Source organism: Aspergillus piperis (genome assembly GCF_003184755.1).
Source record: "Aspergillus piperis CBS 112811 unplaced genomic scaffold BO85scaffold_7, whole genome shotgun sequence".
NCBI classification, from domain to species: Eukaryota; Fungi; Ascomycota; class Eurotiomycetes; order Eurotiales; family Aspergillaceae; genus Aspergillus; species Aspergillus piperis.
Genome location: NW_020291597.1, coordinates 546,342 through 570,533, shown reverse-complemented (window position 1 = coordinate 570,533; position 24,192 = coordinate 546,342). Strand labels below are relative to the sequence as shown.

Genomic DNA, 24,192 nt, shown 5'->3' with positions numbered 1-24,192 from the left:
CTGTCTGTTGCATTGGCTATAGCATCTTGATTGTTCTCTTGCCAACTTGTATCCTGAAATCATTCACAATCAAAGCCACGTCAGATATTCAATTCGTCTGCGAAACTCAAGCTCCATGCGCCGACAGCCGCCACGTGCTTCAGTAATGCCGGGTCCATACGAGTTCCCCACTGCAATCAGTTATTTTCCCTGTCAGTGGAATCAATCCCATTCATCGACCGTCCCACCCTGTCTGCTTAGTTCTCCACCCGCATCTTCACCCGCTTATCCTTCTGTACCCCTCTAATCCGGCTGAAGAAACTGGCATCGGGGAGAAACAGAACAGATGGAAGCCCGTATTGGATCGGACAACGGCACTGGGCCTTCCGCTCCAACGTACGGACTCCCACACCTCATCGACGAGAAGCAGGAGGACAAATATCCTTTGCTGCTTGTCTACCTGGCCAAGCAAACCCCAGCCGAACAAGCTTATCTTGCTTCTCGCCTACAAGAGTTCTTCAGACGGGAAAATATAACACTGACAAGATGGCAACCATCCTCTGGGCTGCTACGTCGAGTCGCCCTCCATGGCTCCTGCCCAGACAGCCAAGCGAACATCCACGCAATGGCCGTCTTAGCATATCGGGCTGGGTGGACACGATTCATTGTAGCAGATGGCCTCACCCAGCGCCAGGTGCATGGGAATCTTCGTATGTGGGAGGATCCACTGTTGTCACTGGTCATGGTCGTTGTCAAGCCAGAGCCAGTTGTCTTAGCCCCAACGGGCGACTTTTGCGTCTTCGCTAAGCGGGCTGCTGTAGACGGGTTCAGCAAAGATTTTCTTGAAAAGCTTTCCAACTTGCAACCACCGAAGAGGTCGCTCATGCATAACATTGAACGCGATCGATATGATGATCCTGGCCTCACTCTCTATGACCCTGACCGGCCCCCATTTACCGCCGACAGAGCGACTTCTCTCAGTCACGAAGAACGGTTCAGTATTACCGCGGCCTTCTTGACAAAACACACACCATTGCCACCGGAGCTGGCGGAGCAAGTCCTGGACTGGCTTTCTATAGCCAACGAGAGTCCTATGTGGTTGCCGCCGTGGATATACCACAAGGAAAAGCACCTGAACATCTTTCTCCTCTTCCCAGCCACGCAACACGAGCTTCATCATATCCAAACCCTCTTCCAGAACGTCATTGAGGACTACCGGAAAATCGAGCGCGCCGGTGTTCGGTCATATACCATGACTTTCATCCCTTGGGAATATCACAGAACCAGGTCTCGCCGTGACCTCGCAAACCTATGGGAGGCGTATCGGATTAGAACAGGGGACAAACTAGCCCCATTCAATATTTACTTTCTTCAACAGATGCCCGTCGCTCAGAATGTTAACGACCTTGAACTAGGGATTGTCAAGTACGAACGAGGTGATTTGCCAAACGTGGCACGAATAACCCTGGAAAACATAATCCTTGACAGGGGACCCTGGATTGAAATGATGAGACGACGAGGATTATCCGCAGAACAGTACATGTACAGTCACAAGGTCGACCCGGAGCTACTGCGTCCATTTGACCAACCATTCTACCCCAATCCACCGCGATGGCTCCCAGCCAAGAAAGGACAATACACTATACCAGTGTTTTATCTCACGAAAGACCTTTCCCGATCCGAAAAATACGAGATAGAAAAAGAAATCCGCACGTTAGGCCAAGTGGAAGAGAGTCACTGGGGATCTAAAGTCGCATGTTACGTTCCCTGGGACGGTGAAGCGGATGGCACACTCGACGACGTCTGGAAGATCTTCTGGGAAGTCTTCACCTATCACGGAGAACGCGACAACCATTTCCCTATCTTCTTCATCGATTCCCAATCGGCCCGGGACGATACCGTCCTTGTTGTGCACCCGGACCATTTGTGGTTCGACCAGTCCAACCATAGAGCGCTGGCAATGCTGCAGAATGTGATATATCCTAGTGTGCGTGGGCTTCAGTACGGTCGGGTGAGAGGTCGCGAGGCCCATACTATGCATTCTAATGTCAGCATCGGCAACATGTTCTTCGAGGAGTATACGCGACCCCAGCGCTTTCCGAGACCGGATTGGCCTTGTCATGGGTTTAGGGCAGCGCAGGTGTGATGATTACTGTTTCGTCCTTTTATTTGTTGTGCGGTGACCTCTTTGATGTTCTTTGGAATCGTTGCGCCGTAGCCCCGATCTTCGGTTCTGAAGATAGTGCTGATAGACTTGTTATTTGGCAATTTCGTTTGCACGTTACTGCAATTCGTGGTATATCTTCGTCCATCCGTAGCACGACCGTCCGAACTATCAACTCCAACACGAACCATTTATCAGCGCCAAGAACAAGTCCATGAAGAGGATAATAGGAGTAGAACAATGCAGCCGTCATGAACAATACCATTGTCATCCCCGGTCATCAATGACTTCTCCCTGCATATCTGTCAGCTCCCAGCCGCCACGCGTTAGTTTATAGTTATTATACTCGATGATGTTTCAGGTCCCAAATCTCCACCGTCTCAAACTAGCTGGATGGGTCTCGTACCAGGAACCTAAAAAGCGTGCAATAGCCAACGGTTCAGTCTCAGGGGTCTTACTATGTATATAACCAGACTTCCACCCTACTACCTGCCTCCTCTCCACTCCTCATAGTACATTCCCAGATAATACACCTTTTTTGCTTTACAAGAAACCACAGGCCGTTATAAAACCGAGGCTCGCCGTCCTCCTAACCATATCATACAGGGAATAATTGGTTGGTACTATGGACTGGAAATCGACGCCCGAAACCCGGTCAGAATCCCAGTGGCGAGCAATAGCGATCTCGGGTGTCGGAACTCGAGTGGATAGACCCACTTTTACTCCATACATCTCGGAACTCGATCGAGTTCCGACATTCTGCCACTATGATCTGCTGCGTGAACTCGCAACTTTTTCTCAAAAGGGGATCGGATGTGATAATTCTTATTGGTTGTTCGATGATATTTAACGTGATTGTACCGTACGTACAGGGGCCGGGCCTCGGAGCACATATGATTTATCGATAGGGTTCTAGAAAGGAACGGAAGATGAAAGGAGGGGATTAGTGATTAAGGGGGGATTCTTATGTGATTCATTTCAGGGACAGATAGACAGGTGTTTTATCTCTATAAATTGAGTGTGCGACGAACAAGATTCTATTTGATATATTATATCACAGTTCAAGTCTATCATCTGGTTGAGAACACCGACCATGGAATCCGCAATCTCAGAGAATCTGACCCTCAAGTGTGGGCTGCAAATAAAGAACCGTTTGGTGAAGGCTGCAATGGCAGAACATATGTCTGACGGTGATAACCTGCCTACAGAGCTCCATAATCGCGCTTATGCCGAGTGGGGACGCGGTGGATGGGGTATGCTTCTGACGGGTGAGTGCCATGCAATCAATGTCTCCGTTCGCAGTGAAATAATGCGCTGAACGTTTCGTGATAGGAAACGTCCAAGTGGATAGAATGTACCTTGGAGATGCGCATGACCTTGCACCAAACCCAGCTATTGAACCAGAGCTGATCCGCAGATGGAGCGAGTGGTCCGCTGCTTGTACGAAACATGGCACGCCGACAGTCATGCAAATCAGTCACCCGGGAAGGCAATCGCCCATAGGTGCGGGCTCGCGGTGTCTCACTGCGAAGAATGTAGCGCCCAGTCCCATACCATTGAATATTGGTTCGAGAATCGTGGATAGGGTCGCGAGCTCGGTGATTTTCGGTACACCGAGGGAGATGACCCGGAAGGATATCGATCATGTGGTCGATCAGTTCGTTTATACTAGTCGGTTGGCATCACAGACGGGGTTCCAGGGGGTGGAGTTGCATGCAGCACATGGATACCTTTTGTCTCAGTTTCTGTCGCCTACGGCGAACCTAAGGACGGATAGCTATGGCGGTTCGCCGGCGGGCCGTGTGAAGATTATTGTCGAAATTATTCGTGCGATTCGGAAAACGGTTCCTGCAGATTTCTGCGTGGGGATAAAGTTGAACTCGGTCGACCATCAGTCCGAAAGTGCGTTGAAGGCCTGTGTTGAGCAGCTCAAGCTGATCGTTGAGGCGGGTGTGGACTTTGTTGAAATCAGTGGTGGGTCGTACGAGGATCCCTCGGTAGGATGAACTGTCCCCTTGGTGTGTGGTTGGTTGCACAACTGATAATTGACCAGATGATGAGTTCCTCCACGCCATCTCGACAGCCCGAAAAGTCCGCTCGGACGGTGGCTCGGGAGGCATTCTTCCTGGAGTTCGCCAGCGCTATCCGAGCGAAATTCCCAGGGACTCCATTGATGGTGACGGGAGGTTTCCGTACCCGAGCTGGTATGGAGAAGGCACTGAAAGATGGGGACTGCGACATGATTGGAATTGGGCGTCCAGCAGTCCTCAAACCGACTTTACCGAATGACATTCTATTGAATCCAGATGTCCCGAAAGAGAGCGCACGGCTTGTCACGCAACAGATAAAACAGCCTTGGATCCTCAAGATGTTGAGCAACAGATCGGTTGGGGCTGGCCTTGAGAGTGTAAGTGAGATGTATGTGATTGGGGTGCCACTCGCTGACATTACTTCCTTTCTCAGAGTTGGTATAGTAGCCAGATAGAGAAACTCGGTCGTGGTATTGTCCACACGATTGCGTGAGATTATTGCGACCTTTATGCCAGGAGGGCCGAATTGTCTAATGATATATGTTATCGTATTTCTTTTGTGTATCTCTACATGGTCATGAGTCTCGAGTTCAGCGAGAGATGCCACTTAGTATAAATCTGCCTCGTTGCGTGACCATGCTAGAGCGAGGAACGGAAAGTCCTTTAGATCCAATCAGGCATGGTATGTTAGATTAACGATACTCATCGACGAAAGGAAAATGACGTAAGAAAACGACCATCGTAGTAGAGGTGATAACTTCGGTTAAATCTCATACCCCTGGATTGAGCCAGCAGGCATGATATCCCACTCCGGATTCCACGAGAACAGTTCGAGACTGTCATCCGCCATGCTATTTAGCAATGGATCGCTGTCGCTCAGACCAGACAGGATATCTCCGCAGTTGGCTCGGGTCCATGACAATGGCCCGTCCGTGAACAGTAAATCAAGTATCTCTGCCGTGATAATACTCTCATCAACCATGGCCAACAACAGCGTGTCAGGATTTGTGAGAGCGGTCCTGACATTATCAGCGAGCGGCCTTAACCGATCAGCACATACGGCTGCCTCGCCCCAGCGCTCACCGATGTTGGTGAGAAGCTGAAGACATTGAGGGATCGAGGTATGTAACATCTTATGAGCTCTGCCTTGTAGCGGCTCATAATTTCGTGCTGACCAGCACGCCTCGAGCGAAATTACTGCAGTTTCGAAGAGAATGTGCACCCCATGCCAAGGATAGAATAGCCTCCGACGCCGCTCCTGAGCAAGATAATCTTGGATCAAAACTGATGATGCATCTAGCACAGCCTTCCAATTGTCTGGACCTCTCAATCTAAGAAGGGGCGTAGGCCGGTGGATGCGCGCCATGAGATGGTGAAACTGCACATGTTTGAATTCAAGCATATCATATTGTGTGTAGGACTGTGCCTTCTCGTACCACCTTTTCAGTCTTTGGGTGATGCTCTCAATCCAGTCTTCTATCGTGCTACTGCCAAACTTGGCTAAGCCTTCTTCCAGGTGAAGCACTCTATGTACCTCTGTTTCTAATGCACGATACCGACATATATGGTAAGCCACAGACGTCTTGCTCGGCTTGCTGGTGGAGTGGCCCAGATTGAGGTTTGCCTTTTCAGTTGTGGGGAGCTGGCCTTCTATGAGTTTCTCAAAGAGTCTCAAAGTTTGAGAGACCTACCTTTACCGTGATTGCCTCCTCCGGAAATGACAGTGGAAGGCGGAGGTTCGTACATAATGACCTCTCCATACCGTACGCTACCCAAAATAGTACGCTTCGCTGACAGGGCTCTCCTTGAATCGGTTGATTGCACTCCATATAGAGCCCCAGATTGAGGACAATACGAACAGCGTTAGAAATGCATGTCCAATTGTCTACTCTCTCCGGGCACATATGTGCATAGTGAGCTAAGAGTAAAGAAACCTGTAGTGCCTGTATTTCGCTATGATCTTTAATGGCCTGTAGGTGCTTCAAAGCCGCGTTATAGAAAGACTCTGAAGCCGCTCGAGCTTGATAATCGGCCTTCCATGTCAATGTCATGGCAGAAATTGCCAGTGCGATGAGCAATACAAAATACTCGAAATGCCCCAATCCAGCATCAGTGGGCACGTGGTGAATTGGTAGTGCCTTTGGGTCCTTCAAATCCTGACGCTGGATCCTGTCGAGTATTTCGTTTACCATAGTTTCTGACACGCAAGGGTACTGGGGCAGGTGGATGTCAACATAATTTCGAATCATGCGGTTGATCGCTGAAAATGGAACACTACGTAAGTTAATCGGCGCCCCATGATTGTAACTGTTATGTTGTAGGCTCAAATTTTTCTCAGGATTATATTGTACCCGTTCCCGGGCTATTGCCAAAGGGGGACAGGAAGGTCGAAAGAACAATGGAGATGAGGCTTTAGAGCCGAGAAACGAGTTTTGAAAGGGGATGCCAATGGATGAGGTAGCCTGCGCAACGGCCGTCGTGATGAGATACGGAACATTACTGGAGGCGGCGTTCAATGAGCGCAGCTGTGCTTCGAGCTCTTCAACCCGAGCCTCGAGTGACTTGACAAAGCTTGAGACACATAATCAGTCCTAGATGATCGCAGACAAGGTGTAGATACATACCTCCTTGGGACTGTCTCCTTAGAGCTGGGATCAAAGCCCAAGCAAGGTAAGCTTGCGAGTTTGCACGGAGTACATGCTGGAAAGATGAAGTCACACTATGGTGCATCGTCGTGTTAGAGACGGAGTATGAATGTCACATGCATATTACAGCAATAAACAGAATAACTGGAACAGGGTATTATGGTATCAAACCTTCGTCTTGCGTTTCCGACAGCGTGAACATACTTTAGTCGAGCGCCTAGATCGTGGCATTGTGGGCGGCCGACGTGCATGAGACAATATGAAGTCGCAAGAATGATGGAAGATAAACAGAACAACTACTTTATCTAGTAATATTCACATATTTCCCCGCATCACCTGATAAGGAACAAAGTCAACCAATTGTCTCAAAGCAAGCGACGTCTATCTAACCCATCCAGGCCTAGCGTAATATGACAACACCCCGTGATGATGCTAGATTGAAATTAGATGGGTTGCCTCGAGTCCACTCAATCCGACTCTCTCAAACAACATTGGGATCAATCAGAGTAGTCCGTGCTTAGAGGCACCCTAGACGTGTCTTAAAGCAAAAAGATCACTGACAACGAGCGCACAACATCCGAAAAGATGCTGCCAACTTGTACCCGTTGCAGAAGCCGGAGGATCAAGGTACCTATGACCCTTCCCTTATCGCCATCGTCACCCAACAATAGACTAACGCACATTCTTCCAGTGCGACTCCTTGCTTCCAGCATGCGCAAACTGCTCTAAGCACGATGTGGAATGTACCTTTCGAGATGAAGCTTTACAAGTAGATGTCACCCGATGGTTTGCATGACAAAACCCAACAATAAATCAGCCGAAAGCTCATATAAGATAGCTATCTCAAGACATTGCAGGATAAAATCGAGAAGCTGAACACTGAATTGGCGGTAAATTCTCAGATCTCATCAAGGTGAAAGCACCCTATTGTTACTTCACTCTGCATAGAGCTAATTGGGACCTGGAGAGCGAAAGTGGCCTAACAGAGACTACTCCTGATGGCATCCCAACAGAGCTTTCCTCAATCTCCTCCTTCATTCTTATGCCCGGCTCTGGTAAAGACCTATACATTGACCTCTCACTTCCATCACGCATTGTCGAGGTCACACTCGAGGTACTTTCACAACGCCAGGAAACGGATGACAAGATGACTGTTGATGAGGAAAGCTTCTCATTTCCAGACATTCCACGTCTTGACAGGTCCACACTTACCCCCGGTGCGGTGCGTGGCCTTTTAAAAGATTACCATCGCCTTGTTCAACCGAAATATGACATTTTGGACGTCGGAATTTTGAGCTATGATGGCATGCACCTACGGAAGCTGCCTGAAACGCGAAAATTCCAGATACTTATGGCCTGCGCTATTTCCGCCACCCAAAAGTCGTACAAAGAGCCAATCTGGAAACCGTTCGCCAATACATGCCGTGAGTGGGCAAATGACTTCATTGCCCCAATTATATCTTCTGCCGACGCAGACTCTATGAAAGCTCTTCTGCTCCTTCTTGTATACGAAATGGCCGATCCGACTCGAGGCGTTATCTGGGAACTCCTTGATGTAGCGCGAAGGACGTGCTTGCAGCTAGGCTGGAACCGGACCGCCTCGTCTTCCAACGAGACCACAATCAATGGGGAAGCAGTATCGCATGATCCCATGAGAACTCGCCTAATGCGTGTACTGAGGGACATTGAAGGGTTGGTACAACAGCCATCGCCATTGCTACCTTAGCTCATACATAGCAGGTCACTACGGACGATATCAAATCGGCCAACCTTGTCAATTGAGGATATAATATATAATGCAACAGAAGAGGATATATCATCTACTGCCTACAGAAAAGTATTTCGAGCAATATACGGCACTGGTCGGACTGGCGATACCGGAAGCTGCCCCTTTGTTGGCCCAATTTCAGCCCTGATCGATGGAGCCGATGGTATTGCAGATACCGCCCCGGCGTCACAGGAAATCTGGCTTGTCCTCCTAGTCACTTGTGTTAGGCACAAGCAATGTGTGACTTGCTATCAGGAACCAGACGACCAGCAAGGGAAAGGAATGAGAACGTTAAGACTTAAAATTGTCAAGGCAGCCGCAGAGCTCTTATCGAGCACACACAGAGTAGCCTTCAATGATGAAGGCTTTGTATCACCGATTACAGCATGCTCAAGGGCCCTTATATCTGGATGCTCCATAGCGACAGCTATAGTGAAGAGATGGACGACCTTCCAGTCGCACTTCAGAGACTTGATTCTATGCAGTGAAATCCTAACCTTGTTCTGCTCTCATTGGAAGGGTGGTCATTCGTACCTTCATGCCTGGCAGATCATTACGGACCTTTTGCATACCAATATGAAACAAAGAAATTAAATCACATGTCTACCTGACAAGCCCGGTGGCAGGCAAGCCATTGAGTCTTGGATCTCGGGAGAACGAAAAATCAGCTATGTCGAAACTTGCTATAGAGATGAATGGAAATGCAGCTATTGGCAATTACTCTGATCAACCTGAATGACATGTTGCTCCTCGAAGAATAAGAAGCCGGCCACCTTCAACTCTGATAACCTTGCCGTCCATAAAAGCGCCCGCCTTGCTGATTAACCACAGCATGGTCCCTACCATGTCTTTTTCGTTCCCTGCTCGGCCAGCTGGTGCTTCCGCCGCTAAATGGAGGTTTGAATTGGCATCTGTTGTTGTCATTCCGGAAGGCACGATGCCTGGTGAAATTCCATTGACGCGAACTGCAGATAAAATCAGATAAGTGCTGTAGGAGAGAAGCAATGAATGGTGCCACGAGAAACAACAGCATACTGTAGTAGTCTGCGAACTCCGCCGCCATGATCCGTACAAGATGATCAACTGCTGCTTTAGATGTCTGATAACAGGGCACAAATTGATGATTATGCACACTAGCTGGGCTGCTTAGCATAATCACGCAGCCTCGCCCGTCGCCTCTCGCGGCTGCTGTGCCTAACAAGCGTACTAGACCCGCAGTCAGATAATATGGCGCAAGCACATTCAGGCGAAATGTTTGTTCCCAGCCTTGATAGGGTGCAGACAGAGATGCTTCTTCAAGGTTGTCCAGACTGCCGCCAGGCTTATAAGTGATATCGTTCATGTAACGGACCGCGGCGCAATGTATGAGAGCATCAAGCGAATTGCGAATTGACTTGATCGCGGCGACGACTGCTGTGACACCTGCCTCGCTGGAAAGGTCTCCATGTATCCTATACAATCACTCAGACAAAGCGTCATGGCAGGATATATGTGGGGAACAGACGTGACTATAGAGGTTGGAGGTAACTCCTCAGATTGGCTGAGCTGCTGAAGCTCGGTCTTAACTGCCTCCAAGGAACGCTCATTGACGTCTATCAGAATGGTGTTGGCCCCATTGACTGCACAACCCCTCGCCAACATACGACCTATACCGCTAGCTGATAGCGACATGTCAATATTAAGCCAATTGTTCTCCTTGGATGGTACTTCACCTGCACCAGTAATGGCGACCCAACGGTCCTTAACCTCGAAGAGCGCTTCCAGACGCAAAGTGCTTGCCATGGTAATATCGAAGGCTCAGTATAAAACTTGAAATACTAGCCGAGGTATGGCAAATTCAACTGTACTTATCCCTGATGAGGAGGGAATTGGACTAAGATAATTTGAAAACCGCTCGCTATTCCCCGAGGTTTTGGCCCACATCGACGCCTTCCTCCGACCCGCATATCGGAATGTAAGAGTTGCTTCGCACATGTACCTTGGCTAGGTAATCCATGAAACTGTCTTAACACCCCCAAAGTCATCACTGTTGTCAGTCATTTGGCACACCAGCAATCCCGTCCACTATGGCTGCTCTAATAGACCATTTCTGGCTTTGTAACCTCGCCACTGTAAGTCTCGTGGCTACAGGAGTGCTTACAATCACGGTTCTCTCATATATACGCTATATCTATGTTGATTTCCCCAGAATCATAGGTATTCCTGAGATCCCTGGTGGTGAGCTTCTGGCGGGTCATCTGTATCAGTTGGGAAACGACCACGCTACCACCGCAGAAATCTGGTCACTGAAATTTGGTTGGCCCGTCTTTCAGATCCGAATGGGACAGCGACGAGCCGTGGTGATAAATTCATTTCATGCTGCCCGGGACTGGATTGTCAAAAATCAGTCCGCGACATTGGACCGCCCATCGTTCTATACCTTCCATAAGGTAGTTTCGGCAACCTCGGGTATGTAAGACAACTTATGCATTTTCTATTCCTGTCTCCAATTCTAAGTGATATGTATAGCTGCCACGATCGGAACAAGCCCTTGGGATGAACGGACGAAAAAGCAGCGACGGGTTGTCGGCTCCCTAACTACAGGCCCGGCTATACAGAAGTTAAGACCAATGTTAGATCAAGAGACATTTTCAATGATCTCGGAAATTTATCATGACAGTCAGAATGGGATTATTAGTATTATGCCTCATATCTATCAGAAGCGCCTTGCGCTGAATATCATGATGATGTTCTGCTACGGGACGCGATTCGAGTCTATTACCGATCCTCTACTGCTTCAGATTCTTGAAGATGCTAGCACTATTGCGAGGTGAGGTAATTGACCTTTGCGAGTTCAGCACTGTATTTTCTGACTTCGACAGCTTTCGATCTACGAACTCGAACCCACAAGACTTCATTCCTTATCTGAGGTATTGGAAGAAGAGAGGAAGAACTGCCACAGCTGTTGAAGTCCGCGAACGTCGTGATAAATGGTTAGCAGCCATGTTGGATGGTGTTCGCGAAAGCCTTCAACAGCGAATTGGAGACAGGAAATGTGTGGCCAAACTATTATTGACAGATAATCAAGAGGGTCTTACAAAACGTAAGTGCTTTCCGTTTAATGTAGATGAGCTTCGGCTGATGATGGCTAGTCGATGTCAAAACAATACTTGGTGGCCTCATGTCAGGAGGCTTCGAGACCGTGTTCTCGACCATCATTATGGCAATCGCCATCCTATCAACTAAACAGGGACAGTCCATGCAAGACGAGGCCTACTCAGACATAATGAGTGTCTACAACTCGCCAGCCGAAGCATTCGAACTCTGTGTATCTGAGGAGAAGTGTGCTTATGTCTCTTCCATTGTCAAGGAGACACTGAGGTTTTATCCTCCCCTCAAGCTTCTTCCGGCGCGCCAAACCTTCAAGGAATTCACTTACCAAAAAGCTGTAATTCCAAAGGGCGTTATCGTCTACGTGAATGCACAAGCTGCAAACCGCGGTACGAGTGTTTACATTGCTTTTGTTGCCTTCCAGTCTTAGGCTAACCTGTCGAGTTCCAGACAGAGCTGTATATGGCACAGATGCGGATGAATTCCGACCGGATCGCTGGCGAAAGGCAGAGGATGATATTCCTCCACCTTATCACTTTGCCTTTGGTGCGGGTTCCCGCATGTGTACTGCGGTCAACTTTTCGAATCGAGTTCTCTATGCGGCCATCCTTCGTCTGATTGTCTCGTTCAGAATGGTAGAAGATGAAGAAAGTCCGCCGAATACACACTACGTGCACTATAAACGCGATCCGACCGCATCGAATGCGGTCGCGTCAGACTTCAAGGTACGGTTCATACCAAGGGACGAGAAGGCCTTGCAGCGGATTTTTGAGCGATCGCAAGAGCAGTGCGCAGCTATTATGGCGGAGACCGCTGCAACGGCCATGGGGAGGCTATGAGTACAACAAGGAATCTTTTTTTTTTTTTTTTTTTTTGAAGAAAGCTATGGAGGCAACTAGCGGGGGCAGTCGGTACTCCTTTATTCATCACTCTGAATGGCCTCGATTACAGAATGATAGACATGTCAGACGTATACAACTGTCGGAATTGCTAGGAACTGCAGCTGTTGAAAGGGGATAATATAAAACCTCTCCACCATGATTTACTTATTTGCGACTTTACATTGAGGACCATCCACGGAACGCTTGGAGATGCCACCACTCCCAAGTAGTAACTAGTATATATTACGACAGGGAACGTTTAGAAAATCCCCTTCGGCGTACCATCTAATTTCCACACTCGGGCGTCTTTCATCACAAAGTCGACCTCCCTCAAAGCCCCTGGATCCTCCACTGGATTTCCACGCAAAGCAATGATATCCGCCTGCGCTCCCTCCTCAAACCACCCGAACCGTCTCCCACACAAATCACCACCGCAAGACGCCCACCCACCGATCGTACAAGCTTCCAGAACATCACCTACCGGGATACCCGCCTGAATCATGAGCTCCAACTCTCGAACATTCTCACCATGAGGATACGTCCCTGTATCCCCACCACAAGCCAACCTGACACCCATCTCATGCGCCCGTTTGACCCCATTCAGGATCTGATCAAACCGCTTCGTGTGCAACCTCTCCGCTATAGCCAGCGTAGGCACCAGAATCACATCCTTCTTTACTATCTCCTCGAACATCTCGTCCGTAGTAGAATACGCATGCTCGATGGTGGATACACCCGCCTCGATCGCAGCCATCGCACCCTCAAGCGTCGCACAGTGCGCAGAAACCGGACACCTGGCCAACTTCGCCTCGGCCACGATTGTTTGCATCTCCTCTTTCGAGAATACCATATAATCCGGATTCGGTTCTTTTGGAGGATGCAAGACCCCGGCAATATACGGGTGTTGTTGCGCAGGGGGATATCGCATGATTCTCCTTCTGTAGTCGGCGAAGAACTTGATGATGTCTGCACCGGCAGCTATGCGGCGACGAACAGCTTGCCGACATGCCTCAACACCATCGACAGCGTCGGCACTGGAGGGAAGACAGTGACCCCCGGCGCTGTTTTCCGTCCGGCATTCAAATGATCCGGTGCTGGCGAGGACTTTGGTGGCTACGAATAGGCGGGGGCCGGGAGTGAGGCCTCGCGCGATGGCGTCGCGGATGCTGGCGTCGAAGTCTTGCATTCCTTCGGAGCCGAGGTCTCTGAATGGGGTGAGTTGATTTGTCCTCTTCATATTTAGTGGGATGAAGGTTACATGCACACCTATAGGTTGTGTACCCGGCTAGCAATGCCGTGCGACAGTGATTAACTGCTCGGACCATGCGCTCGCCTATGCTTTCATCGCGCTTCTGCTGAAGCGCTCCTGCCTCACTGCCTTGGTCAATACCACTCGCGATTGAGTATTTACGCTTCGGATGAACCTACTCGTATGAATGAAGGAAGATATGCGTGTGTGCGTCTACCAGTCCAGGCAACACATACTTCCCCCGGAGGTCTATATCGCCAGGTTGTATAAGTTCCGATAATGGGGTGTTCGAGTCGCGTTCGAAGACACGCACTATTAGTCCACTGACAGGATCAACTGTGACTGAGACATTGGGGCGCAATAACTTGAGCTTCGGGTCGAACAATGACGACGTGTGAATCGTGAAGTGAGACATAGCGTAGTCCACCCTCCCATATATCCAGCTCGACAACGGGAAACTTCATCGTCATTAGAAGCTTCTGAATGCAAGTTGCTGAATGAGGGGTAATGGACATAAGGGGTATAGACTGTCGCAGCAGCGCGCAGGCAGTATGCAGGCAGTCGTTAAACGCCGAGCTGACGTGGTTCCTTATGCATCCCTGCAGCGGTGCTTGTTTATCGGCTATCATCCGGAGTCTGGATGACCCCGCTCGAGAGATAGGGTTCCTCGGTGATAAGATAGTCTGAAGTGGGGGTCGTCCCCTGTCACAGCCCAAGTATCGGCTTAGCCCGTCTATTTCCTCGCTTTTGCGGCGGTTCACCGAAAGGGCTTCATCTGTTGGAGTTCTAATGCGTGTGAGGGACTCTTCTGTGATCATTAAACGAAAATATTTGGTAACATGCATTGACACAACAAGAAAACTTGTCTCATATCCTATACCAACATGGAAACCACAAACAAACACGTCGTTTTCGACGTCGTAGGTAAATCCAATCCCCCAAAGCAAACATCCCTTCATTCCTCACTGATTTTAACATTCATCCCAGGAACATGCGTCTCCTACGACGCCTTCTTCTCAGCAATCGACTCGCGTCTCGGCCCTAAGCTTCGAACTTATAACATCAACCCCCGTCTATTCGGCTACGCGTGGATGGAAGCCGGCGAAAAGGAATACACCTACCTGAGTCTCTCAACTCACTATGTCAAGTTCTTCGACGTATTCCGTTCCATCTTCTACCGGACACTCTGGCAGGCTGGGATCCTGAACCCACGGGAATTTGCCACTGACGAGGACCGCGAATATCTACTTACATCGTATCGCGGATTGAAAATCCGTCCGGGGCTATCTGAGTGTTTTGAGAAGCTAAGGAATGCTGGGTTCACTGTTTGGGCTCTGACGTCGGGCGATACATCCCGGGTGGCTGGGTATCTTGCTGAGGGTGGAGTGAAGTTCCCAGAGGGGAACTTTGTGTCGTGTGATACTATCGGTGTGGGTAAGCCGGCGCCAGAGTCGTATCGATATTTGTTGGAGAAGTTTAAGGGGGAAGGGTCGGTAGCTTGGTTTGCGGCGGCGCATATGTGGGATGCGGCTGCGGCGAAGCGGTGTGGGTGAGTGCCCTCGGTACTAATTTGAATTGGAATTGATGGTGTGCTAATTTGAACTGTCTAGGTTCAAAGGGGCGTGGGTGTCTTTGTGGGAGAAGGAAAAGTGTTCGGACATTTTCGGAGAGATGGACGTGGAGGCGGATAGTTTGCCCATGTTAGCGGAGGGGATTATCACAGCTACTGCTGCGATGCAAAGTAATTGAAAGATATTTATTTATCTTTTGAACTTCATTTATAATTGATTTGGAAGAAGGAAATATTCACATTTGCTGTTCGATCTCACAAAGCCATAAAACTTGCCGCTATAGACTAGACCGCATCTTGCCATACACTACTTACAGCTTACTCGAGAAATTCTCCTTCAACCCCTCCAAAATCTCATTCTTCGTACTCTCCAATCTCTCCTTCGTCACCCGAAACACCGATGGTACATCTGTATCCTCAAACGCAACACCCTCTCTCACCATGCGCGCAACCGCTTTCGCGCAAAGCAGAATCAGCGGCATGCCATGTCCAGAGAAACCCGCCATAACAGTTTGATTCGGCTTTCCAGGCACCTCACCCACGTATGGCATGAAGTCAGAACTATATCCCATAACTAGACACAGTCAGTAAATACTTGCCCCAGAGAGAAATAATGGTAAAAGAGGATAAACCTACTCCCAGTCCACACTCGATCCGTGTACGCCTCACTCCCCTCCCAGCCAACAAAGTGTCTCTGCATTAACCCGTCAAAGTACGTCTTGGCAGGATCAATCAACTTCCCATCATCCACAACATCATACCAGTGCTTCGTATCTGTCCAGAACTTTGTCTTGGCCCCACCAACAATGATACTCCCGTCTGGTCTGGGGATCAAATAATCGTACATGGACGGCCCATAACGGATACTATATGTTTGGGGTAGGAACGGCGCTACCTTGCCCTCCGGAACGACGATGCGGCTGCATATCCCGCGCACCGGAACAATGTGCTCCTTGAATTGCGGGGCCAAATGAGACGTGTATGCGTTCGTCGCAAGAAGGATTCTCCTTGTCTTGATATCGCCTCTTTCAGTGTGTACTACCCACCGACCATCGGGTAGAGGGCTCTCATCGATAGACGTAACAGGAGTCATGGTTTGGAGGTTCGCGCCTCGGTTAACGACACCTTGGAGGAGATGCATTACCATCTTGTACGGCCAGATGTGGCCTGCTGTAAAGGTGAAGCAGTTGAGAGCGCCTTTGACGCCGGAAACCTGTGTATAGTAACTAATCAGTATGACTGTAGGGCGAAAGGTGAGTGAGTGAGGGGGGATAAACGCACTCGCTCAGCATCCTTGCGCGGCGTAAATTGTACATCTTTCAGATCAGCAACACCTGACTTGACTAGCTCTTCATAGGCAGTCTCAATCTCTTTTGCTAGTTTCTCGTCCAGCGTTGCATCGCACGCACGAGTGAGGACGAAGTCGCAGTGGATGTTCTCAGTCTCGACTAGCTCCTTTACGGCGTGGACTTGAGAGGCTTCGAATTTGGCTACCTCTACTGCGGCTTTTACGCCGTATTTTTTGATATGTTTAGGGAGATTAAGGTAGACGTCTGGTTTTAGATGTCCGCCTGGTTGAGTGGTTAGTGAGCGATGGGATTGTGGTAGGGGCAGGGGATGAATGTACCATTACGACCTGTAGCTCCAGAGCATGCTTCTCGTGCTTCAAGTATTACCACTGATGGCGGCGAGGCGTTGCCCTTGTAGAGGAAATGTGCTAGGGCTGCTCCTGCGAAGCCCGCTCCAATTATGAGGATGTCGCATTCAGTAGGGAGGTCTGGGGTACTGCGGTGGCGATCGAGGGGATGGGGATGGGTGCGCCAGAAGGGGGTGGTGGAATTGGGGACGGGAGCGGGCATGTTCGTTTTTGTCAGCGCACGGATGATTGACTGAAAATGCAGGTTGTCTCGCGCGGGATTGAAGGTTCATGCTTTGGGGCCGTGTTGTATATACGACTGTAGGGGTAGATGGGAGCGGACAGTTGGCCGATCTCTACTCCACTTTCGGCTTATCGCGGTGGGGAAGCTTGCTCGCTCGGGCTTAACCGATTATCTCTGGCAATCAAGGTCATTATCGCTGAGGTATGAAAGGGGAAAACTTAGGGATAGTTAATAGTAGGAATGTAATAGGGAAGGCCATCTCGGCCTTGAGGATTGCATACCAAAGTGTACAACCCTCTCATGCTCAACTAGGGTACTGAGTGACTGCTATTGGATAGCTAAGGGACACGTTGGGGCAGATTGATTTCCTTATCAGATAGCGATTGCTGTTTATCTGATACTAGCACTTGAGGGGTTGTGCCTTATGAAGTTCTCATCTAGATATAGGGGCGATTCTGAAAATCTTGTACACTTTGATGATTCTCACAGAACAGAGACGTACATGCTCTCAACATGGACGTATCGAACATGGACCGAAAATCGACTGACAAGAATGACGACCCCGTCATCAAGGCTACCAATGTGGAGATTGGGGACATTCTAGTGTCTGGTACGCTACTTCATTCGCTACACCTGGATGTTGTTGACATTATGCAGACTATACTGAGCAACAATATAAGAAATTGACCCGGAAGATCGACTACTACCTCATGCCAATGATGTATGTGCTTAGCCACGTCTGAGAAAGGCTTGTCTAACGGTTCAGGTTCTTCTTCTACGGAATACAGCAGGTAGACAAGACCTCAACTAGTATTCAAGCAGTAAGTTTCTTGATTTGATAAATGAATGCGCTTGCTGACAAGACCAGATATTTGGGATGGAGGATGACTTGAATCTACACGGCCAACAATATCAATGGCTGACCACGATGTAAGTAACGATTCCTAACACAAAGAACATACTAACGTGACTGCAGCTTCTATCTTACGTACCTTATCGGAGAGTTCCCCTCTGTCTATCTCCTACAAAGATTCAATGTTGGCTTGGTCCTATCCATCTATATTACATGCTGGGGTAAGTAATGCAGGCATTCCATAACTGCAGTTGACCAACACTCATTTTCCAGGAATATGTCTTATCTGTATCAGCGCCGTACAAAACTGGTCGCAGTTGATGGCTCTCCGTGCCCTCCAAGGCTTCTTTGAAAGCAATATATCTCCAGGCTTCCTCCACATTACAGGTGTCTGGTACCGCACCGAGGAACATGCCAATCGCTCCCTCTTCTGGCAGTCGTCAGAGGGCTTCTTCTGTATTGTCTGTAACCTTATCTTATACGCCATTGCTAGACATGTTGAAGCCCACGGCGGTATAGAGGCCTGGAGATGCATTTCACTCTTTCTAGGTTCGCTTACCCTGGCCGGTGCAGTAGCCGCCTTCTTCTTGCTCGGTTGCCCACACGAGGTGCGCTGGCTAAGTGAGGATGAGAAACGCATGTCGTAGGTTTTGGCCCATCTCCATCGCCACCGGAATACTTATCATGACAGGACCGCCCGCACGCTGGACAACCAAGTTGGTCAGGATACGACGGGTAAAGAGTGGTCCTGGCCACAAGTTATCGAAGCCTTCAGAGACCCTCAACTCTATTTTTCCTTTGCCAATTCCTTCCTTGGCAATATTCCCAACGGGCAAGTCTACATGCAGTTCCTATATGGCCTGACGCGTAATTGACTCTCAGTTGAACGCAGAGGCATCACAACCTTTAGCTCCCTCATGTACGAGACCTTTGGCTTTAGTGAATGGGAATCCATGCTTTACGGCTGTCCCCGATATGGTATAGCCCTCTTAATCCCAGTTCGAACTTATACTAATTATGTATCTCGCCCCAGCTGCCTTCGTAGTCAGCTTCCTCATCGTTGGATTGTACACTCGCAAAGTTAAAAACCAACGCATGTGGGTCATGATTGTCTGCTGCATTCTTCCCTTCATTGCCCTCCTAGTAATGTCCCTCCTCCCTAACACACCCCAATACAAATGGGTGAAGTGGGGAATGTTTATGATGACAGTTGTCTTTTCTATGGCTATCTTCCTGGGTTGGAGTCTCAGTATGTTCACCTAATCGCCTATTGCCATTCAGAATGATCTGTTACTAATTAGCCACATCCGGCCAGTCCCCTCCAATGTCGCAGGTAAAACGAAGCGATCCGTCGTTTCTGCCATGACGTTGATTGCCTATTGCGCCGGAAACATGGCTGGTGCGCAGGTATTCAAGACCAAAGATGCGCCCCGATATGTCTCGGGAACGATCGCATGCTCGGTGTGTTTTGCTCTCGAGGTGATTGTTATTCTTGTCTGGAGAGGCTGGTATATGTGGGAGAATCGACGCAGGGAGCGCATCATACAGAGCATGGGGATCTCTAAAGAGGAGCAGGAACGGCGGGGTAGAGAGTTGGGGGCGCAGGGTGTTACGGATATGAACAATGTTTATTTTCGGTATACCATGTGAGCGAGGTTTTTGGGCTCTAGGTAATCGGATCAGGCTCTTTTTTGCACGTTTCTCATTGTCATAAAGAAATAGCACTTGATAACGAGGATGAAAAAACTATTTCGTCTGCCCCAGTAGAGTCTTCAGACGTACATCACCCGAATATCGTTCCAAAGCGTTTGTCTTCCAGTCATCCCAGCCCGAATCTGCATCTATGTTCAAGGCATTTCGAAGGCCTTGAAAAAGGCTTAAGAACCCATCCCAATCTGTAAAGTCATATCCACAACAGAACTGGAATCGATGAAGCAGTCTCCCATTCCTGACTATGTCTGCAAGTCCTTGTTTCCTTTTGCCTCAAGTATATCTGCAAAGGTGGATTCATCCTCGCTAACAGTATTAACTCCTTCGTAGAAGTCAGAAACTGGGAGAAGCATGACGGGCAATTTAAATGCTTCCGTCTTTGAGTCTGTATGAGCCCATTCCCAATCAACGATTCCCGTGATATTGTAATCACCATCAACGAGAATATGATCACCCTTGTCATCAGCGTGCCGTAGATAGAATCGTCCGTCGTCATAAGTGTGATGTTCTATGATTCTTGGGATGCAATCAAGGAGAAATCGGTGAACTAAGAATGCATCTATCTCGCGTCCTGCATAGCATTCCCCTCTCAGGATCAATCTCATTATGAGCTCAATGCTAGATTGGAGGTACTCTCTCGGGTCCTTGTATGGCCCGAGGGAAACCATTTGCGAGTTGACATATTCGGTCAATGATTCCCGGGCAAACGGAGCAATGTGGTCACTTCCTGGTTCATTCATAGATCCCATACTGTTGAACGCAAAACGTTCCAACTCAATGTATACATCCGCTAGCTGAGTCATAACTTTCTTCCTTTGCTCCTGAGACGCGAGAGACCAGCGTAATGATTTGCCCGGGAGTTTTTCCATGAGTATATATCCAACGCCGACGGGAGTTTGACCCTTCAGCGCGTAGTCGAACACCCTCGGAACACGGACTTTCATGTTGTCCAGAAATCTAAGAGTCGCGACTTCGCTGCATATGATATAGTCACGTAGTTCAGGAGGTGGTGAAGTAGCGTTGGATCTTCGAATACGGGCCAACCACTGAACCCCATCAGCAAAAAGAATTTCTATATGATAATTCATGCCACCCATAACTGATGAGCGTTTTGATCTGTCGTATACAAGAGGTTGAGGCGAGCAACAGGCAATCCCATTTCGTAAGTAGGTCGCTCTCTTGAGGAGTGCAGAGAGGTTCAGAGAATCTAGTAACCTGGTTATCTCGCCCCTCTCTGCTTCCTGAGCAGCTAGATCGTAGAGTTCCCCGTCCTTGATGTGGATTGTTAGATATGTCAGGACTTGAGAGCATGATATATTTCTTCTCGTCACCTGCCACTTGGGACATCCGTGTTCAATATGTTCGTCACAGAAATGACGGTCGCAAATAACACAGTCACCGTCTAATCGTACAGCCGGCCTGTTGCAGTCTTCAACGTCGCACCCCCACATGGCTTTGGTTGTTATGTGGTACTGGCTGAGGGGTTGGGTGCATCAGCAAGGACATCGCATATTCTTGGCGTTCCAGCCAGTTCATCAACAAAGCTTTTGGCGGCACTTGGACCTTAGCTGAGTGGGATAATGACTTATGCAACAGAAGGGTAAGGTTACTCAATACTCGAGTCCTGGCAGATTACAGGAACTCCCATACATGACAAAGGCTTGATCCTGCTTCTAGGGCAGCTCATCGTCGCTGCGGTGATCACCTGACAAGTCACGCTGGGGAATCTTGGTGACTAATCCTCATATCCAGACTTTCGCCGATGCCTGCAAAGAACATCCACTTACCACTCGTAGCGCCAATTCAGCAATGCTTAGAAAAGGTCATCCTTCATGGTATTTAAGCTGCAGTAATTTGGAAGATGATACATACCTTTACGACCCCAGGTTCAGTGCCTAGGCGCCGCAAAGTGCGCCGGGCATGCCGTTTCTGTCGAGAGCATCGAGTGCGGTGCGACGCAGTTGCCCCCTGCCATCAATGCGTGATGAACAAGGTGCATTGTAGCCGTCTAAGGCGCTCTGACAGCCCATCTGGTCGCGCAGAGGCTGCTATGGATGTGTCCCGATCCTCACTTCACGTCACCCCGAGAGCCAGTGTCACCAAGGGAAGACAGACACCCAGCGGGGGCATGACACCTTGTCCCGACGACACAGAGACAGCTCCGATCAACTATCGCTTGGACTCAACACTTGGCTTCATCGATCGCATAAACACCTTCTGCGCTGGTGTATCCCAACTGTCCTCTCGGTGGTCCCCTGCGGGCCCCCCTCCTGCTTATTCATCACCTTTTACTCCCCATGATACAGATGGCACAGCTGCGATTGAATGCGATTTATCCTCCGCTCAAGTTAATCGCGTTCTAGAGATATTCTGGGCACGGTTATTCCCACAAGTTCCAATTGTTCGCCAAGAGGATCTAGAGTGCCCTCCTTCCCACGAGGATACTGCGACTGGCTCCCATCCACAACCTCTGCGGGATGCTGTAACAGCCTACACCATGCAGTATATATTCTACTCTGGCCTCAATGCTCGGCTTCTTGGATTGCAATGGAAGCAATTCAATAGCAGCAATCGGTGCTCGAAGAAGATTGGCATGCCTTATTTCCAACGTTGTCTAACAGGCGCGATGCAATATTCAACGTTTGCGAAGCCCTCCCTTCCAAACCTTCAGTGCTACTGTATCATGACCTTGTACTTACTGGATGCTGGACAACACCAGGCGGCGTATAATATGATCGGGCTTGCTGTTCGGATTGCTCGATCATTAGACCTTGACTGTGACCCGCCCCCTCAAGCATCCCGGGAGCAGGCGGAGCTACACTCTCGTATCTGGTGGACCTTAGTCCATCTCGACTTCCGCTGCTCAAGGCACCTTGGAAAGCCTATTAGTGTACAGCTTCCTATATCTAGATCTCCGCCACCATGTTGGATGTCGAACGATCCGCCCCGTCAGGTATGGTTCCCATATCATAATGAATCGATTCGTCTCACGTGTGCGGCCCTGGCTGTCATTGAGTCAATGGCACACCACGAAAAGACAAGAAAGACACATGACATTGGATTTCAGGCAAACGTTTTGACGGATAATTTGCATCATTTACGTGTATGGAAAGACGAATTACGCCAAAACACATGGTTCAAGCACCTTCAACTGGACGTCCAAGATGTGCCCATCTCACGAAAGTATTTCTGTGGTCCAGGAGAGAATGGAAGTGGCGAGGAGTACAATGACTATATGATTAAAACGCCACTCCAAATTCAAACGGAGGCCCCGCTTGAACTCCAATACCACGATGCCATGATTAGTCTGCATAGAGTTTTTATCCAATTCCCTCGTCAGCCCGCCATGAACCGAGAAAATCCCCTTGCCGGTGCGCATGCTGCAACTGCTCTGAAACACGCCTTGGCAACGATCCAAACAGTGTATTCTTGTATGACCGCGCATGATATATTCTATGGATCATGCGAACTTTATCAATATCAGTGGAATGCCGTGCTGACGCTGATGGGTTTTATGCTGGCTTTTCCTTTCTGTCCGCGCTGTCCACAAGCACGAGGCTACGTCGACCTAGCCCTGGAGACATTTGAGTTTGCGGGTTATCAAAATGACGCCGCAGTTCGTGCAGCATGTCTCACTCGTCATCTATGTGAGAAGGTGGACAAGCTGACTATGATGTTGAATATTGACCTCCGGCGAGGTGTGACCGAGAGCACAAAGGATGTACCTGCGCCGACAAAAGATGGGTTGACACAACAGGCGAATCAACAGTCTGGCTCGGTTAATACGAACATTGATGCAGACAGTACGAACATTGATCATTCCCTTTTGTCTCTTGCACAGAACCAGGCAGGTGATGATTTGTTTTGGCCTTGGGCGGATCTCGTTGATCCCGATATCTGGCCCAGCTATTGCGATGGAGTCAACGAAGCCTTCGCAGATATTTCTCACTTACCCACGATGACAAATTCTTTATAGAATTTATCTGAACCTATTACTACCCTCCAGCACCTTTTTGAAAAATGCAACTTCGTCCATCGCCACGTCAAGTACATGATGAGATAGAATTTGGCCTCCCACTCAATCTCCCTCACATACTCAGCTGGGAAGTGCACATCGTGGTATGTCTTCCTGTTGACCTCGCCTGAGGCTTTGATGAGTGGCGGTGATACGTTGCGGAGTAACCATTGATGGCGTAGTAGACGATGGTGGTTTGTTTGTTCGGCCATGATGAAAATTAGATATGCCGAAAAGTACGAGAGACCATCGTAGTACGCGCAGAACCCCGTCCGAGCAGACTAAACCTCGTTTTTTCACCACCATTATTATCGGATATCTGGGCTTCTTCCATACCAAGTACCTGAATGGGACATGG

At 49.0% G+C, this 24,192-nt stretch overlaps 12 protein-coding genes across 12 annotated transcripts; 7 read left to right on the top strand and 5 right to left on the bottom strand.

Annotated features, from left to right (window-relative positions):
- Positions 1 to 21: 21 nt before the first annotated feature.
- BO85DRAFT_519337 (uncharacterized protein) lies at positions 22 to 2,277 on the top strand. The gene has a single exon (XM_025665042.1). It carries the CDS (start codon positions 326 to 328, stop codon positions 2,123 to 2,125), a length of 1,800 nt encoding a protein of 599 aa, XP_025516380.1. The 5' UTR covers positions 22 to 325; the 3' UTR covers positions 2,126 to 2,277.
- An 829-nt stretch (positions 2,278 to 3,106) lies between these two features.
- Positions 3,107 to 4,851, top strand: BO85DRAFT_395519 (NADH:flavin oxidoreductase/NADH oxidase family protein). The gene is made up of 4 exons (XM_025656964.1): positions 3,107 to 3,411; positions 3,476 to 4,140; positions 4,197 to 4,550; positions 4,607 to 4,851. Exons 1-4 carry the CDS (start codon positions 3,237 to 3,239, stop codon positions 4,664 to 4,666), a joined length of 1,254 nt encoding a protein of 417 aa, XP_025516379.1. The 5' UTR covers positions 3,107 to 3,236; the 3' UTR covers positions 4,667 to 4,851.
- An 85-nt stretch (positions 4,852 to 4,936) lies between these two features.
- On the bottom strand, positions 4,937 to 7,049 carry BO85DRAFT_468150 (Zn(II)2Cys6 transcription factor; the record flags this gene model as incomplete). The annotated part of the gene is made up of 4 exons (XM_025662235.1): positions 4,937 to 5,815; positions 5,865 to 6,744; positions 6,798 to 6,892; positions 6,990 to 7,049. The coding sequence occupies 4 exons, from the start codon at positions 7,047 to 7,049 to the stop codon at positions 4,937 to 4,939; spliced, it is 1,914 nt and encodes a 637-aa protein (XP_025516378.1).
- A 354-nt stretch (positions 7,050 to 7,403) lies between these two features.
- BO85DRAFT_437627 (uncharacterized protein) lies at positions 7,404 to 8,544 on the top strand (the record flags this gene model as incomplete). Its single annotated transcript, XM_025658628.1, has 4 exons — positions 7,404 to 7,445; positions 7,510 to 7,604; positions 7,657 to 7,731; positions 7,767 to 8,544. 4 exons carry the CDS (start codon positions 7,404 to 7,406, stop codon positions 8,542 to 8,544), a joined length of 990 nt encoding a protein of 329 aa, XP_025516377.1.
- Positions 8,545 to 9,312: 768 nt separating this feature from the next.
- BO85DRAFT_437626 (SDR family NAD(P)-dependent oxidoreductase) lies at positions 9,313 to 10,368 on the bottom strand (the record flags this gene model as incomplete). Its single annotated transcript, XM_025658627.1, has 4 exons — positions 9,313 to 9,551; positions 9,622 to 10,037; positions 10,091 to 10,178; positions 10,230 to 10,368. 4 exons carry the CDS (start codon positions 10,366 to 10,368, stop codon positions 9,313 to 9,315), a joined length of 882 nt encoding a protein of 293 aa, XP_025516376.1.
- Positions 10,369 to 10,652: 284 nt separating this feature from the next.
- BO85DRAFT_395512 (cytochrome P450) lies at positions 10,653 to 12,515 on the top strand (the record flags this gene model as incomplete). Its single annotated transcript, XM_025656963.1, has 5 exons — positions 10,653 to 11,034; positions 11,095 to 11,395; positions 11,448 to 11,668; positions 11,718 to 12,065; positions 12,121 to 12,515. The coding sequence occupies 5 exons, from the start codon at positions 10,653 to 10,655 to the stop codon at positions 12,513 to 12,515; spliced, it is 1,647 nt and encodes a 548-aa protein (XP_025516375.1).
- Positions 12,516 to 12,665: 150 nt separating this feature from the next.
- Positions 12,666 to 14,275, bottom strand: BO85DRAFT_275323 (amidohydrolase family protein). The gene is made up of 3 exons (XM_025655138.1): positions 13,986 to 14,275; positions 13,824 to 13,931; positions 12,666 to 13,762 (listed from the first exon to the last, which is right to left on the bottom strand). The coding sequence occupies exons 1-3, from the start codon at positions 14,219 to 14,221 to the stop codon at positions 12,817 to 12,819; spliced, it is 1,290 nt and encodes a 429-aa protein (XP_025516374.1). The 5' UTR covers positions 14,222 to 14,275; the 3' UTR covers positions 12,666 to 12,816.
- Positions 14,276 to 14,528: 253 nt separating this feature from the next.
- Positions 14,529 to 15,680, top strand: BO85DRAFT_519332 (2-haloalkanoic acid dehalogenase). The gene is made up of 3 exons (XM_025665041.1): positions 14,529 to 14,730; positions 14,794 to 15,355; positions 15,417 to 15,680. Exons 1-3 carry the CDS (start codon positions 14,691 to 14,693, stop codon positions 15,553 to 15,555), a joined length of 741 nt encoding a protein of 246 aa, XP_025516373.1. The 5' UTR covers positions 14,529 to 14,690; the 3' UTR covers positions 15,556 to 15,680.
- BO85DRAFT_512575 (NAD(P)/FAD-dependent oxidoreductase) lies at positions 15,433 to 17,235 on the bottom strand (the record flags this gene model as incomplete). The annotated part of the gene is made up of 4 exons (XM_025664663.1): positions 15,433 to 15,950; positions 16,013 to 16,589; positions 16,658 to 16,947; positions 17,004 to 17,235. 4 exons carry the CDS (start codon positions 17,233 to 17,235, stop codon positions 15,688 to 15,690), a joined length of 1,362 nt encoding a protein of 453 aa, XP_025516372.1. The 3' UTR covers positions 15,433 to 15,687.
- Positions 17,236 to 17,769: 534 nt separating this feature from the next.
- BO85DRAFT_370341 (major facilitator superfamily transporter) lies at positions 17,770 to 19,759 on the top strand (the record flags this gene model as incomplete). The annotated part of the gene is given in 10 exon segments (XM_025655955.1): positions 17,770 to 17,866; positions 17,914 to 17,977; positions 18,023 to 18,077; positions 18,125 to 18,186; positions 18,233 to 18,330; positions 18,383 to 18,752; positions 18,801 to 18,976; positions 18,992 to 19,087; positions 19,143 to 19,358; positions 19,425 to 19,759. 10 exon segments carry the CDS (start codon positions 17,770 to 17,772, stop codon positions 19,757 to 19,759), a joined length of 1,569 nt encoding a protein of 522 aa, XP_025516371.1.
- A 43-nt stretch (positions 19,760 to 19,802) lies between these two features.
- Positions 19,803 to 21,353, bottom strand: BO85DRAFT_448502 (phosphotransferase family protein). The gene has a single exon (XM_025659947.1). It carries the CDS (start codon positions 21,268 to 21,270, stop codon positions 20,062 to 20,064), a length of 1,209 nt encoding a protein of 402 aa, XP_025516370.1. The 5' UTR covers positions 21,271 to 21,353; the 3' UTR covers positions 19,803 to 20,061.
- Positions 21,354 to 21,869: 516 nt separating this feature from the next.
- Positions 21,870 to 23,938, top strand: BO85DRAFT_419134 (fungal specific transcription factor domain-containing protein; the record flags this gene model as incomplete). The annotated part of the gene is made up of 1 exon (XM_025657844.1): positions 21,870 to 23,938. One exon carries the CDS (start codon positions 21,870 to 21,872, stop codon positions 23,793 to 23,795), a length of 1,926 nt encoding a protein of 641 aa, XP_025516369.1. The 3' UTR covers positions 23,796 to 23,938.
- Positions 23,939 to 24,192: the final 254 nt, after the last annotated feature.

Excerpts from the sequence above, each read along its gene's own strand:
- BO85DRAFT_519337 (XM_025665042.1), top strand. The coding sequence starts at position 326 with ATGGAAGCCCGTATTGGATCGGACAACGGCACTGGGCCTTCCGCTCCA.
- BO85DRAFT_395519 (XM_025656964.1), top strand. The coding sequence starts at position 3,237 with ATGGAATCCGCAATCTCAGAGAATCTGACCCTCAAGTGTGGGCTGCAA. Across the intron at positions 3,412-3,475 it reads ATGGGGTATGCTTCTGACGG|GAAACGTCCAAGTGGATAGA; the intron begins GTGAGTGCCATG and ends GTTTCGTGATAG. Across the intron at positions 4,141-4,196 it reads GGTCGTACGAGGATCCCTCG|ATGATGAGTTCCTCCACGCC; the intron begins GTAGGATGAACT and ends ATAATTGACCAG.
- BO85DRAFT_275323 (XM_025655138.1), bottom strand. The coding sequence starts at position 14,221 with ATGTCTCACTTCACGATTCACACGTCGTCATTGTTCGACCCGAAGCTC. Across the intron at positions 13,932-13,985 it reads ATCTTCCTTCATTCATACGA|TGAGGCAGGAGCGCTTCAGC; the intron begins GTAGGTTCATCC and ends TGACCAAGGCAG. Across the intron at positions 13,763-13,823 it reads GCCGGGTACACAACCTATAG|AGACCTCGGCTCCGAAGGAA; the intron begins GTGTGCATGTAA and ends CACCCCATTCAG.
- BO85DRAFT_519332 (XM_025665041.1), top strand. The coding sequence starts at position 14,691 with ATGGAAACCACAAACAAACACGTCGTTTTCGACGTCGTAG. Across the intron at positions 14,731-14,793 it reads CGTCGTTTTCGACGTCGTAG|GAACATGCGTCTCCTACGAC; the intron begins GTAAATCCAATC and ends CATTCATCCCAG. Across the intron at positions 15,356-15,416 it reads GCTGCGGCGAAGCGGTGTGG|GTTCAAAGGGGCGTGGGTGT; the intron begins GTGAGTGCCCTC and ends TGAACTGTCTAG.
- BO85DRAFT_448502 (XM_025659947.1), bottom strand. The coding sequence starts at position 21,270 with ATGTGGGGGTGCGACGTTGAAGACTGCAACAGGCCGGCTGTACGATTA.